This window comes from Eubalaena glacialis, chromosome X (genome assembly GCF_028564815.1).
Source record: "Eubalaena glacialis isolate mEubGla1 chromosome X, mEubGla1.1.hap2.+ XY, whole genome shotgun sequence".
NCBI classification, from domain to species: domain Eukaryota; kingdom Metazoa; phylum Chordata; class Mammalia; order Artiodactyla; family Balaenidae; genus Eubalaena; species Eubalaena glacialis.
In genome coordinates, this window is record NC_083736.1 from 99981147 (window position 1) to 99997603 (window position 16457).

The 16457-nt window shown below is 41.6% G+C and overlaps 1 protein-coding gene across 3 annotated transcripts in view; it reads right to left on the reverse strand.

Annotated features, from left to right (window-relative positions):
* COL4A6 (collagen type IV alpha 6 chain) overlaps window positions 1-16457 on the reverse strand; it is a 292060-nt gene that overhangs the window by 60105 nt on the left and 215498 nt on the right. For all 3 annotated transcript variants that reach the window (XM_061179436.1, XM_061179435.1, XM_061179437.1), the window contains exons 6-8: window positions 10747-10863; window positions 8026-8094; window positions 6301-6336 (exon numbers count right to left, since the gene is read on the reverse strand). In XM_061179436.1, the coding sequence (XP_061035419.1) occupies window positions 6301-6336; window positions 8026-8094; window positions 10747-10863 (222 nt within the window). The remainder of the gene's footprint in view (window positions 1-6300; window positions 6337-8025; window positions 8095-10746; window positions 10864-16457) is intronic.

The window sequence follows — 16457 nt, forward strand, 5'->3', positions numbered from 1 at the left end:
ATTAAAAATCTTCCAACAAACAAAAGCCCAGGACCGATGGCTTCACAGGCAAATTCTATCAAACATTTAGAGAAGAGCTAACACCTATCCTTCTTAAACTCTTCCAAAATATAGCAGAGGGAGGAACACTCCCAAAATCATTCTATGAGGCCACCATCACCCTGATACCAAAACCAGACAAAGATGTTACAAAAAAAGAAAACTACAGGCCAATGTCACTGATGAACATAGATGCAAAACTCCTCAACAAAATACTAGCAAACAGAATCCAGCAGCACACTAAAAGGATCATACACCATGATCAAGTGGGGTTTATCCCAGGAATGCAAGGGTTCTTCAATATATGCAAATAAATCAACGTGATACACCATATTAACAAACTGAAGAATAAAAACCATATGATCATCTAAATAGATGCAGAAAAAGCTTTCAACAAAATTCAACACCCGTTTATGATAAAAACTCTCCAGAAAGTAGGCATAGAGGTAACTTACCTCAACATAATAAAGGCCATATATGACAAAATCACAGCCAACATCATTCTCAATGGTGAAAAACTGAAACCATTTCCACTAAGATCAGGAAAAAGACAATGTTGCCCACTCTCACCACTATTACTCAACATAGTTTTGGAAGTTTTAGCCACACCAATCAGAGAAGAAAAAGAAATAAAAGGAATACAAATCAGAAAAGAAAATGTAAAACTGTCACTGTTTGCAGATGACATGATATTATACACAGGGAATCCTAAAGCTACCAGAAAACTACTAGAGCTAATCAATGAATTTGGTAAAGTAGCAGAATACAAAATTAATGCAAAGAAATCTCTTGCATTCCTATACACTAATGATGAAAAATCTGAAAGAGAAATTAAGGAAACACTCCCATTTACCATTGCAACAAAAAGAATAAAATACCTAGCAATAAACCTACGTTGGAGACAAAAACCTGTATGCAGAAAACTATAAGACACTGAAGAAAGAAATTAAAGACGATACAAACAGATGGAGAGATATACCACGTTCTTGGATTGGAAGAATCAACATTGTGAAAATGACTATACTATCCAAAGCAATCGACAGATTCAATGCAATCCCTATCAAACTACCAATGGCATTTTTCACAGCACTAGAACAAAAAATTTCACAATTTGTATGGAAACACAAAAGACCCCGAAGAGCCAAAGCAATCTTGAGAAAGAAAAATGGAGCTGGAGGAATCAGGCTCCCTGACTTCAGACTATACTACAAAGCTACAGTAATCAAGACAATATGGTACTGGCACAAAAACAGAAATATAGACCAATGGAACAGGATAGAAAGCCCAGAGATAAACCCATGCACATATGGTCATCTTATTTTTGATAAAGGAGGCAAGAATATACAATGGAGAAAAGACAGCCTCTTCAATAAGTGGTGCTGGGGGCTTCCCTGGTGGCGCAGCAGTTGGGAGTCTGCCTGCCAGTGCAGGGGACACGGGTTCGTGCCCCGGTCTGGGAGGATCCCACATGCCGCGGAGCGGCTAGGCCCGTGAGCCACAACTACTGAGCCTGCACGTCTGGAGCCTGTGCTCCGCAACAAGAGAGGCCGCGATAATGAGAGGCCCATGCACCGCGATGAAGAGTGGCCCCCGCTTGCTACGACTAGAGAAAGCCCTTGCACAGAAACGAAGACCCAACACAGCCATAAATAGATAAATAAATAAATAAATTTATTAAAAAAAAAATAAGTGGTGCTGGGAAAACTGGACAGCTACATGTAAAAGAATGAAATTAGAACACTCCCTAACACCACACACAAAAATAAACTCAAAATGGATTAAAGACCTAAATGTAAGACCACACACTATAAAACTCTTAGATGAAAACATAGGCAGAACACTCTATGACATAAATCACAGCAAGATCCTTTTTGACCCACCTCCTAGAGAAATGGAAATAAAAACAAAAATAAACAAATGGGACCTAATGAAACTTCAAAGCTTTTGCACAGCAAAGGAAACCATAAACAAGATGAAAAGATAACCCTCAGAATGGGAGAAAATATTTGCAAATGAAGCAACTGACAAAGGATTAATCTCCAAAATATACAAGCAGCTCATGCAGCTCATACAGCTCAATACCAAAAAACAAACAACTCAATCCAAAAATGGGCAGAAGACCTAAGTAGACATTTCTCCAAAGAAGGAATACAGATTGCCAACAAACACATGAAAGGATGCTCAACATCACTAATCTTTAGAGAAATGCAAATCAAAACTACAATGAGGTATTACCTCACACCGGTCAGAATGGCCATCATCAAAATATCTACAAAGAATAAATGCTGGAGAGGGTGTGGAGAAAAGGGAACCCTCTTGTTGGTTGGAATGTAAATTGATACAGCCACTATGGAGAACAGTATGGAGGTTCCTTAAAAACCTAAAAATAGAACTACCATATGAGCCAGCAATCCCACTACTGGGCATATACCCTGAGAAAACCATAATTCAAAGAGTCATGCACCACAATGTTCATTGCAGCTCTATTTACAATAGCCAGGACATGGAAGCAACCTAAGTGTCCATCGACAGATGAATGGATAAAGAAGATGTGGCACATATATAGCATGGAATATTACTTAGCCATAAGAAGAAACGAAATTGAGTTATTTGTAGTGAGGTGGATGGACCTAGAGTTTGTCATACAGAGTGAAGTAAGTCAGAAAGAGAAAAAACAAATACCGTATGCTAACACATATATATGGAATCTAAAGAAAAAAAAATTGGTTCTGAAGAACCTAGGGGCAGGACAGGAATAAAGACGCAGATGTAGAGAATGGACTTGAGGACACAGGGAGGGGTAAGGGTAAGCTGGGACGAAGTGAGAGAGTGGCATGGACATATATACACTACCAAATGTAAAATAGATAGCTAGTGAGAAGCAGCTGCATAGCACATGGAGATCAGCTCGGTGCTTTGTGACCACCTAGAGGGGTGGGATAGGGAGGGTGGGAGGGAGGCACAAGAGCGAGGGGATATGGGGATATAAGTATACGTATAGCTGATTCACTTTGTTATACAGCAGAAACTAACCCAACAATGTAAAGCAATCATATTCCTATAAATATGTGAAAAAAAGAAAAAATAATAATAGTTAAAAATTGAAAATGTCAGATGAATGGATAAAGAAGATGTGGTATATTTATACCATGGAATACTACTCAGCCATAAAAAGAATGAAATAATGCTATTTGCAGCAACATGGATGGACCTAGAGATCATCATACTAAGTGAAGTAAGTCAGAAAGAGAAAGACAAATACCATATGATATCACTTATATGTGGAATCTAAAATACGACACAAATGAACTTATCTACGAAACAGAAACAGACTCACAGACATAGAGAACAGACTTGTGGTTGTCAAGGGGGAGGGGAGTGGGGGAGGGAAGGCTTGGGAGTTTGGGATTAGCAGATGCAAACATACATAGGATGGATAAACAACAAGGTCCTACTGTATAGCACAGGGAACTATATTCAATATCCTATGACAAACCATAATGGAAAAGAATATGAAAAAGAATTTATATATATATATATCTGAGTCACTTTTCTATACAGCAGAAATTAACACAACATTGTAAATCAACTATACTTCAATAAAATTAAAAAAATTGGAAATATCTCAGGTGTCCACTGTTACTAGGATTGATTAAAAAAAACTGATACATCTATATGTAGAATAATACTCAACAATAAAAAGTAACAGATTATTGATATATGAAACAATGAGGATGAACCTCAAAAGTACTGTTCTAAGTGAAAGAAGCCAGACCCCAAAGGCTACATATTGTATTATTCTCTTTGTATGAAGTTCTAGAATAGAGAACACTTATCTATGATAGAAAAAAATCAGAACAGTGATTGCCTGTGATGTGCGGCAGGAAGGAGCAGGAGGGAACTTTCTGAGGTGACGGGAATGGTCTGCACCTTAAGAGGGTTTGAGTTACACAGAAGTGTGCATTTGTCAAAACGCAGCAAATGCACATTTAAGACTTGTGTATTTCATTATATGTAAATTTTACATAAAAAGAAAAACTGTGAACAAAATTTGAAGTCTAGCTAATGGTAGGCATGCTGTAGTATTTAGGGGTAAGAGTACTATTGTCTGCAATTAACTTTGAAATGCATCAAAAATAAGATGGCTTGATGGATGGAAGTGTGGTAAAGCAAGTAGAATAAAGTATTCATGGTACAGGTGTTCACTGAAAACTTTCTTCAACTTTGCTCTCTATTTGAAAATTTTCATATTAAAGTGATGAAAAAACCAAAAACTTAAAAAAGAAAAAAGTTATATTAATATCAGATAAAGTAAACTTTGAGACAAAGAATATTACTAGAGATAAAGAGGGGGCATTTTGTAACAGTAAAATAGTTCAATTCATCAAGAAGACATATATATATATATCTTAGATGTGTATGCACCTATTAGCAGAGCTTCAAAATACATGAAGCAAAGACTGATGGAACTGTAAGGAGAAATAGATAAATTCACGATTCTAGATGGAGATTTTAACATCCCTCCCTCAGTAATTAATAGAACAACTAAACAAAAATATCAGTGAGGACAAAGAAGATCCAAACCACATTATCAACTACCTTGACCTAATGGATATTCTTTAGATCACTATACCTGCCCCAACCAGCTGAATACATAGTCTCTTAAAGTACATATGGAATATTCACCAAGATAGTTCCATAGGTTGGGCCATAAAATAAAACTTAACAAATTTAAAAGCATTGAAATCATCCAGAATATGCTCTCTAACTGTAATAAAATCAAACTAGAAATCAATAATATAAAGATATCTGGAAAGTCACAAATTTGGGGAAATTAAGCACCACAAATCTCCATGGGTCAAAGAAAAAATCCGAAGGGAAACTAGAAGATATTTTGAAATGAATGATGCCAGTATTAAAAGCAAGAGAACGAAATGTGAAGAGAAATGTGGTATGGGAAAATGCATGGCTCTGTTAAAGTTGGGGAGCAGCATTAAGGTGATATGTGCTTAGGTAAGGGATGGAGAGGCTAAGTGAAGTTGAGACTTAGACAGGAGGAAGAGAAAGTAGGGGTTCAAAGATTCCCCAGGAATATATGAGAGTAGAACATTGCTCTGACAATAACTAATAACCTGTGGTCTCCTTACTGATCACAAATCTCTTATCCAGCCAGGAACCACCCCCCTCCCCAAATCTAAGTGGTTTATTTATCATGTCTGTATATGCAGACAAACACTGTACTTCTGGGGGCAGGGAAAGGCATCTCTAAGAGAAGTTATGCAGCAAATACACTGGATGTTATTCTACAGATTTAGTTAACACACCATCTAAGCCAATGCTGTTTCACTGTAGGAGACCTCTATGCCCTTGGTCCTCACTCATCTCTGTTTACATGTGTGCTTGCTCACACTACTCTCTCTGTTTAGAAAGCTTCCTCCCATTGCCAGCCAGCCTAAATGTCACCCACACTTTTCAGAGGCTACCTTCTCTTAGATATAAAGTTTCTCATGATGTAGCCTTAGGTGGACAGCATCTCTTTCTTGATGCTGTCGGTGGAATCCTTACGCCACATTCCGACTAGTTTTTCACATCTTGGGGTGGGAGGTGGCTGTGTGTGTGTGCAGAGACCGTGTCTGAATTGTCTCAGGGATCACTCCTAGCCCTTTGCTCAGTATCTGTTCTGCTCAGTATCTGTTCTGGAATGGAAGAAGGAAGGAAGGAACCGTGATACAGGAAAAGAGGAGGAGAGAAGGGGCCTTTCTGAAGCCACTTCAAAGGAAAATGATGACAATGTGGAAAGTCAAGGAAAAACAAAGCTCTTATTAATACAACTCATGGCCTTTCATGGACTCACTCTTATTGAGTCCCTAAAAATTTTTTCTACATAGAATACCTTTTAAAGAAGAGTGTTTTGCTTCTTTTATTTTATCCACAGTACTCTGAACACACAGAAAACACTTAATAAATGCTTGCCAAATGACAGGCAAAATTCTTTCCTAATACATCCCAGGGAGGATGCAGGTCCCTGGCCGAGAGGTCTGAAAGCCAGCCTGCCATGTCACTGGAGGTAGACAGTCCATCCTCTCAGTACTTTCTCATTTGGAAAATGTCAACAGAGTGATCTAGTCTACTTTACCTCTCTGGATTGTCCTTGAGAAGGTCTACAAAGACCTTCGAACACCGTAGAGAGGAATGAAAAGGGGTCATTGGTACTGTTGACTAGACAAACATTGGGAGCTCAACACATAGGTAACAACTTACAGTGATTCCATCCAGTCCGGGCAGCCCAGGCTCCCCCTGAGAAACAGACAAAGGCAGGACATTGAAGAGATGAATACATTAAGCTTGTGGTATTTCACAGATAACTGACCTAAGATGCAATAGGCATAAAAACGCATCACTGAAGCTTGGGCCTCCTCTGTCAAGGTCTTGTGTTTTAAATAATGCATGAATTGGACAGACTCAACCATCTACTTTTTTTTTTTCCTAAGAAAAATCTAGACTCTAGAAGAAAAATATTATAGCCTTGGTTGAACAGGAATTCATATTTTACTTGGATTAATTAATTTTCACCTTTGCTAGGAACTTATCAATTAGAAACTGCTTCTGCGGGCTGGTGATTTTCCTGCTCTTTTTGGAGGAAAGCAAAGCTACCTTCCGGTGTGCCTTCATCCCCAGAGAATCTGTGCCCATATGTATACAATGCAAATCAGACATTTCAAGGGAGAATCAATAGAGCATATAGTCTCTGATTACGTTTTAATTACTTTGCAGCATCTTAAGTCACCGTATGAATCTGTAATATAACCATCTTGTGGAAATTGCTGTGTTCCGCTGGGTCCAGGGTCTCTTTGGTTTTTGGCAAAACCATTTAATCAATGTTTGCTACAACAATGGTTACATTTTGACACCTGCTAGTCTTACCCCGCTTGGCTTACAGTGAAAAATCAGCTCTCTGCAACCTGGGAAGAGCACTGCCTGGGTTGTAGCTCTTCGGGAAGCTGGCTTGTGCCTGTGAGCAAGTCACATAGCCTCAGGCTACCTCAGTTTTTCTATCTGTAAAATGAGCAACATGAATCTGACAATCATGAGGTCCTTTCCAAGTCTAACATTCCATCTTCAGCTATGGCTTCTATAGCCAAGAACCCAAACCCTGTACCTTCTTCAGTTCTCAGCTACCCACACCCATCACTGCCTTCCAAAGTGATTTCCAATATTTCTGGCTCTGTGCATGGGTGGAAGACAGAAAGGTGCCATCTTCAGCTGAGTGAGCTTGGGTGCATCTTCCCCTCAGATGTTGCACACATAGATACCTGTCTGCTCCCAGGGAAATGATGGGCTCCCTTCCCACTCTGCAAGGGATTAGGGTCAGTCATTTGGCACCAGAGTTTACTGAAGGCCCACAGGATACCAGGCAGCATACACCAAGAATACAGCCACAAGAATACAAAAGGTTCTTGTCAATTCCAGGAAGAGGTGAAAGTTTCCAGCCAGCTGCAGAGTTGATGGGCAACTTTTGTAGATAGCCAGGGGCCCAGCGAGGGTGATGGCTGGTATGCAGGTACAGAAAAGGGCGGAGCCATGATCCTGGGCTGGTGGCCATGTTAAGATGGGCAGAGACATACATGGCTTCAAACCAAGGTATGCAGACATCAAAGATTCTGTAGTAGACAAAAGGTATCTGCCTCCAGGAAATGTCTCGGCTTGTCAAGGAAAATGACACCCATGCAAACTGTTTGTTTGCTGATCTGTCTCCTATTTTTGGCCTAGATCTTACAAAGCAAATCTTTTTGACAGTATGGTTGCAAACATTTCTGTCAATGTTTCCACCACAAAAAGCTCTGGATTCTTTTTAAATCCAGCTTGGTCTGCTCCTTAAATAGAGACGCAGATGCTAGTTCTGGAAATGTTTTCATTGGATGTGGGGCTCCATCCCGGGGAACTCAGCTTATAGCCTACTCAGCTGTCTGCCTTAGAGGCTCTTACCTTCATTCCTTTGAAACTACCTTGGGCAAGGATAGGTTCACCTTTAGAGCCTTTTTGACCAGGAAGCCCCTGAGTAAAATAAGAAAATTTTGTGAAGAAATGCACGCACATACACACACACACACACACACACACACACACACACACACACAGAGTATTGTTAATAGTATGATCTGATCAGATAGAGGATGGAAAAGCAAGAGCCTGAAACCATGTGGCTTATTCTATGGCAGAGCTGGCCATGCCAAGGGGGCAAAGTACATCCCCTGAACTGTGCTGTGTCTCAGAGCTGCATGCCTGCTCCCCCAGCCTCCAAGTCAGAAGTCTGTAAAGGGATTAGAAAGTAGACTTTGAATCTATTCAGAGTACCAATCTGAACATCCACATATAATACACATGCCGTTTATAAGCCTATATAGCTCACCTGCTCCATATCTCACAGGTACACGTCACTGACAGGGACTAGGTCTAGGACAGAGGTTAGTGGACTTTTTCTGTAAAGAGCCAGATAGTAAATAATATAGGCTTTGTGGGCCATATCTGTGCTCTGTTTCATATTCTTCTGTTTTTCTTCACAATCTTTTAAAAATGGAAAAACAAGCCATGGGACAAGGGTCCCGTGGGCCAGTTTGCAGACGCCTGGTCTAAGATATAGCTACAAAACCATCTCCATCCTGTGCTTCTACCATACAACTTCAGTTTCTACACCTGTCTAAGAGGCTGGTGTGTCTCACTGTTAACATGGAAAACAGTTCAAAGTATGCCCAACCCATCCAGTCAGCCAGACTTTTTAATGTCTCAGTGGCAGATGCCACCTAATATCTGCTAGATGTTGGCCTCCTGGGGAAAATCAATATCCCTATACCTAAGGGGAAGTTGGGCTTAGTGTTGGGGGTAGGGCTAAGCTTTGGGGACTGAAGCGTTGATTGTATGATGGATTCCTGAGTTCAAGGTCCATAGGTATAATAAAAGTACAGTGTGGGGCTTCCCTGGTGGCGCAGTGGTTGAGAGTCTGCCTGCCGATGCGGCGGACACGGGTTCGGGCCCTGGTCTGGGAGGATCCCACATGCCGCGGAGCAACTAGGCCCGTGAGCCGCAATTACTGAGCCTGCGCGTCTGGAGCCTGTGCTCCGCAACAAGAGAGGCCGTGATAGTGAGAGGCCCGCGCACCGTGATGAAGAGTGGCCCCCACTTGCCACAACTAGAGAAAGCCCTCGCAAAAAAAAAAAAAAAAAAGTACAGTGTGGTTCCAGAAGCACAAACCAGTTTCTTTCCTAACACTTCCTATTTCCCCTTATTCTCATGGCCACTACTTTCATCAAAGAAGATTCAAAGGATATCCATTCAGTATTCGGCAGGGTTAGTAAGGTTCAGCTTAGTAAAACACACACCCAAGTTCCTATTTAGGCTTAAGGGGAGGTTTAGGGACAGGATTAGGTTTTACCCTGGTCCTTTGGCTGTCAGGGGCTGTTTATTACCTCAAGATTTCTTTTCTCCCTCTTGGGGGCAGTGATTCCTTACTTTGCTGGATTTCCATTGTCTTAACACAGATGTGATTTGTTTTCCTCCCCTGTTGCCATGGCAGTGTTTGGAGGCCTTTGTGACTCAAACAGCTCATATTATGTTGGTAATACATCTTTCTCCCCCACTCCCTGCTGTATATTGGTTTGGTCCTTAGTTGTGAAGGTCCTTATGCCAATCTGGCGCTTGTGCTTTGTCCGTCTCACCTTCTCACGTATGCACTCGCACCCACAACTTGGTCACTGAAGGCAATGCTCTTCCAGTAAAACGCCAATTAATTCATGTAGCTATGGAATCTAACAGATAGTGCAATTTCTAGCTAAATGTATCACATCAGTACCCTTATTCTCTTAGATTATTTCAAATGAGGTTGAGAATGGGCTTGAAATGTGTTATTTTTCTCTTTCCAGCCACTCATAAAAGCAGCCTTGCAAGGGCATGGTATCTTTTAGATCTAAATATTTGAGCTTTATCTGGATGAATGGAATGAAATAAAAGTGATGACACCAAGATCCAATGAACATCTTAACAATCCCAGAACTGAGGGTTGTGATGTGGGGAGCGGGTGGGAAGAGGGAAAACTACATCAGTGTAGAGCAGGATTTCTCAACTATTTCTCACTATTGATACTTTGGGACAGATGATTCCTTGATGTTGTGATGGGGGGCTATCCTGTGCCAGTAGCACACCCCCAGTTATGAAGACCAAAAGTGTCAATAATAACTGTCAAATGTCCCCGGGGGTGGGGGGCGGGGCAAAATCACCGCTGGTTAAGAATCGCTAGTAGAGACCAAGCTTGCCAAGCCCTTTGGGTCACTGTTAGTGCTCCCATGATCCCATGTAAGCCTTCCAAGTACTGCATCTCCCAATATCGTCTAATGTGGGAAAATGTCAAATAGCCCAAGTGTGTACTTTGCTCTAAAATTTACTACAGTCTTTTCACAATCTTGCCAACTCTAAAAGCATCATTAAAAAAACCAAACCCTAAGTAGTGTAGCATGTGTACACTTCCCTGCAACTGGTATTCTTCTTTAGACTTTTAATGTTGTGGTGCTGCCAGCACACACTCCTGCATTGGACAAGGGGCTGCAGTGGTTGCCCCTCGGCTACTTAACGAGCTCTCCAGAGAAGCAGAAGATAGGGCACACCTGGAGGCAAGCAAAGCCATTTGAAATAATGTACAAAGATCTGGCAGCATACGGGTGGTCCGAGAAGGCCGGGATAGCCATCAGGGCCTGGAAATCCAACAGCTCCTTGAGTTCCATTACAGCCATCCAGGCCAGGTGGGCCTCTGGGCCCTGGCTGTCCAGGGTGGCCCTGTTCAAAGAGAAAGAAGGGATCAAGTCAGCCACAGGACTCTCAGCTACTCCGACAAGCTCCACAGTTAGAGAAGTCAAGGATGCTGTCAAACTCTGGCTCCTTGTCCACTCCCTTTGCCCCATCACCTCTGTTGCCATCGCTGTTCATTATACTCAGGTGTAGGTGGCTGATGACAGCTCGGTGTTACCCCTCCCCAAAAGATCGATGCTTTAATAGGATCCAAGCTGAAACCAAAGGGATCAAACATGAAGAGATGGGCTACACGGGGTGCTGCAACTTCACCTTCCTTCAGTACAAAGATGTACTAAGATGTACTAAGATGGGGCTTAGCTGCCAGGCAGCTGGACTGCTACCCACAGGGAATCATGCCAGGCCTTGGGAATTCCTCAGAACAGACTGAAACCTGGGTAGCCTGGCACGGCTTTCTGTATTGGAAGCTCTGCATGGGAAATGAGGCTGGATTTTGGTCAAGAGCAGGAGTTTCCATAGCACCACCTCTCCTGAATGCTGCTTGGTCAAAAATAAACAAGTCAAGGAAGAACCACACTTTGAACCTTATTTTGTCATTGTCTCACGTCATGCTATTGCTTCAGTCAGGGAACTGTATCTTCTCTTCTTCATACTCATTACTGAGGCAGTTGTTTTGCTGGGGAATCAGTAATCATTCACATACAGTTGGTGTCTGAATTCAATAATTCTGTGCTTCCTTGGTGCATAGAATCTACCTCTTTGTAGGAAATATATCTTTTTCAATCTATCAAAAGCAGGTTGTGTGTTGGGTATGGAACAAAGAGATGACCTGAAAGACCAAAAATCTAGATGGGTCAATAAAAGGTAGACTCCCACCGTCCCATACACACTTTTAAAAGCCAAATATATATATATATACACACACACACACACATATATATATATGCATGTATATACATATATTTTATTTGGCTTTAAAATATATATAAAATATATATTTGGCTTTGAAATATATACATATATGTATAATATATATGTATATAATATATATGTGTATATATTTAATGATTTGAGGGAAACATGCCATGTGTTCAAAAATCAACTTTTCAAATTATTAGAGGAAACAACCTTTTGTCAAATGCTTATTGTGAGAATGCTCCATAGAATTCTGTTTCATTTTCATTGCTATTATAGTTGTAGGAGATAGATGATCTGTTAATGCAAGAGTATGAGTCTAGACTGCTGGTCTCATGGAATGCAGAGTCCAGAGGAGTGGTCAATAAACATATCTTTGCAATAAACCTGTTATAAGCTGTGCCTCTCCAGACTCAGGTGAGGAGTTTTAGTTGCACTGGGGAAACTGAGACAGCTTACTAGAGTCATCAACATTTTATTACCAAATGAGATGGCTATTCCTGTTTGCCCTGAAGATCTACACTCTACCTTACCTAGATCTGTGCCTTGGGAGGCTGACCTTCATGGATGGTACTGTCTAGGCTCCCTTTCCCTCTGTCTTCCAGTTATATTTGGTCACTGGGAGGCACAAGCAGGAGATGGGAGAGCACGAGAAGGATGAGCACAGATTGTTTATTTCTCCCATGCCCTCCCTCCTTGGCTATATTTCTGGCAATGGCCACATTTCTCTATAATCTTAGCTCCCACTGGGCAACTGTTATTCCATGGCTCCAGGTCTTACAGGGTTCCAGTATTACCATTCCTCCTTTCCCCTTTGGGACTAGGGGTGGTAACAGCTTTGTGCTGGTTGCTTCACCCTGCACTGTTGTTTCCCTTAACCCTGCTTGCATCCTTTAAATAAACCCTTCACTTAACTCTATTTAGTCGACCCCTTCAGGTGGAGTGTCTATTTCTTCCTGGGATCCTAATCACCATTTTAAAATGTCCCGGCCAAGTTTGCTAGGGATTATCTCTCAACTGGGTAACAGAGATGAGTTAAGACAAGACAACAGGCTGGCTCAGTGCTAGGGATCTTCCTTAGTCCTGGGACCTTGGTTCTGCCCTTTCTGGGTAGAGATAATGACTTTACATATGTGTGTGCCAGCTCTCCAAGGGAATGCAGCTCTTTGAGGGAGAAAATCACGGTTCTATATAATCACAGGGAATTGAACACACAGAATAGGTGGATCTGCTGTATTCCAGAAAAGCAATGTTCCTCAGAACCCAGAGTGCAAAGGAAAAGTTTCCATTTGGTGAGTGGTACGTGGTCACTTTGAAGATATAAACCTGGTGTGTTCATTTATGAGTCTCTAGGCGGGGAAGTGTTTGAGATTGACTCCATGGGAAAAGCTAAACATAAATTGCAAATGACAACTTGAAAACTTCTGCTTCCAAATTATTTGAACTGAAAACATTGGCTCAACCTACATTTCTTGTGGGTGCCAACAGCCCAACTCACAGCTGTGATATCGTTAAAAGCCACAGCCCTACCGCCCCTCGTCCACGTTGTTTTAATGTTGAATATCTTGATGACTGCTTGTTTGTTCACTCTCAACTGGTGGCCGTGCCCCTCAGTGCACAGACTTGGATGCTCTCGCTCATTCATGTGGAAAGTGTCTACGTGACAGCAAAAATGGAGTTCTGGGACCAAAACCAGTGACACAGATGTGAGCAGTCCGCCAATATTAAGAGGGGAAACCAGATTTGTGCAGTGATCCAGTTTAGTAAGATGTGTTTTGGGGAAGCTGTTGGTTTTAGCCAAATGGCTTAATAAAGTGCTGCTGAAAGTTGGGCGAAATAATTAGTCTGACTGGGCCGGGGGTATCTGTGTTTTCCTCTGTCTGAGGGAGTCTTGCCAGTCTGAGAACTGCTGCTTCTATAGGCACTAGAGGTTGCAGTCAGTCCCCCCAATATTTCTGGAGTTCCCACTCTATGCTGAAGTTAGCCCTGGGGTCTCTGAGGCCTCTGAGGGGAGCAGAAGACAGACTCTGTGCTTTCAAGGAGCTAGATAAGGCTATCATACAAGACAGTCAATAAATACTATGCACCATATGTAATAAGGAGCTAGAGTGTGTGGGACAGACACCAAAGACTCCTGGAAGAATAGAGATGGAAAGGAGAGGTAAGCTGTCAACAGGAGGTGCTCATTAATACATCATGAATAGCTGGAAGAGAGGGAGGGAACAGGGGATAATAATTTCTTAGAGTAAGTGAGGCTTGGAACCTGAAGCTAAAGCGATTGAAAGTCAAAAGAAAAAATGTACAACCTTAGGTCAAGGGAAGGGCCAAGCGAAGGGCCAAGGGAGTGGGGACTTCTACTGGGAGCAGCGCACTCATCTGGAGGAATCTGGACAGCTGCGACTCATTCTCCCAAGCAACGAAGCCCTCAAAGAGAAGTGGTCAATTTCTAGAAGCCCTCTGGCTCTGTTGGCCACAAGTTGGAGGCAGAAGTGTCCAGTTGGACTCTGGGGTGGGTTCCAGCTCAGAACTGGAATCAGCCTCTGCTTCACAGGATTCATTTCCTTCCAGCCCGCATTAAAAAGAGACTACAGGAGGAACGGTATAGTACTGTTGCGAGCTTCATATCCTCCACTCATCTCTGGTGAAGCCAGCTCCGCAGGATGAATGGAAGAGGTGGCCTCCAGTTTGCTAGTTTCCCTCACCCATTGGTTCCCACAAGATACACATTCTGAGTGGAGACTCTGGATGACGTGGTCATAGAACACAGCCATGAGAAAACGCCAGGGGATGGCGTAAAAGGGTGGCCAACCCCATCCACTTATTTCCCCACTGGCCCCTTCCTGGGCATTTTGCAGACTCTGCAGTTGAATAACAGGCAGAAATATGATGGCCGATTTGTTGATACGTATAACAAATACAAGGTAAGTGAGCCTTCTATTCTCCAAATCCACAAATGTATACGAGATCTGGGGATAAAGTGAATCAGATGATAATACCTTTGAGGGCAGAGCCATATGCCTTTTTTGTATTCCCATAGTAGAGTGCTAGCACATAGCGGGTACTCAAGAAGTACGTATAGATTGGCACAAAGAAATTCGAACCCCCTTAGCTGATACTAGATGATTATGTAGTGTAACACAAGAAGCTGTTAAGTCAAGAGTTTACCAAACTGCTTTGATATGATTCAAAAGAACCCCTTAGAGGTTGTTTGAAAGATAAAGGCATGCTGTAGGACTTCCCTCAAATGGAGGAGCTCCATTTTTTCCTGTTCTATATATGCTGAGCTTCTACACAAGAGTTGGTTCTTCTCTTAAGGTTGAAAACCACTGCTAGAGGCAAACACAGTCCAGGCTAAAGATTAAATATATAGAGAAGTGCTGAAGGATATAACTAAAAAGTGATAGCAGTAAGTTCCAAATACTGTATCTTAAAGGCTGGAGAAATGTTACCATGCAATCTCCAGTGGCAGGATAAGTAGGGATATTGGGTGAAAATGGAGAAGCTAAGGGATTGGGCTGGATGGAATGGGAAAAGGAGATGTCTGCAAGCTCCAGACTCCCCACTTATCTCCAGCAAAGCCAGTTCCTCAGGATGAATGGAAGAGGCTGTCTCCAAGTGATCTTAGGAGTAGCCACTTTGTAAAAACCATCAACAAAGCAAAAAAACAACCTAATGAATGGGAGAAGATATTTGCAAATGATATGACTGATAAGGGGTTAATATCCAACATATATAAACAGCTCATACAACTCAATATCAAAAAAACAAACAACCCAATTAAAAAATGGGCTGAAGAACTGAATAGACATTTTTCCAAAGACGAAATGCAGGTGGCCAACAGGCACATGAAAAAATGCTCAACATCACTAATCATCAGGAGATGCAAATCAAAACCACAATGAGGTATGACCTCACATCTATCAGAATGGCTATCCTCAAAAAGAACACAAATAACAAATGTTGACGAGGATGTAGAGAAAAGGGAACCCTCCTACACTGTTGGTGGGAATGTAAATTGGTGCAGCCACTGTGGAAAACGGTATGGAGGTTTCTCAAAAAAATAAAAATAGAACTATCATATGACCCAGCAATTCCACTCCTGGGTATATATCCGAAAAAAACAAAAACACTAATTCAAAAAGATACATGCACCCCAATGTTCATAGCAGCATTATTTACAATTGCCAAGATATGGAAGCAACCTAAGTGTCCATCAACAGATGAATGGATAAAGAAGATGTGGTATATATATACCACAATGGAATACCACTCAGCCATAAAAAAGACCGAAATTTTGCCATTTAAAGCAACATGGATGGACTTGGAGGGTGTTATGCTAAGTGAAATAAGTCAGACAGAGAAAGACAAATACTGTATGATGTCAATTATATGTGGAATCTAAAAAATACAACAAATTAGTGAATATGACAAAAAAGAAGCAGACTCACAGATATAGAGAACAAACTAGTGGTTACCGGTGGGGGAAGGGAGGGGCACTATAGGGGATGGGGGAGTGGGAGGTACAAACTATTGGGTGTAAGACAGGCTCAAGGATGTATTGTACAGCACAGGGAATATAGCCAATGTGCTGTAATAACTGTAAATAGAAAGCAACCTTTAAAAATTGTATTTAAGAATCAAAAAAAAAAAACAACTAAAGGGAAATTCACTCTGAAATAAGGCTGAAGAGAAGCAATTATTGAAAT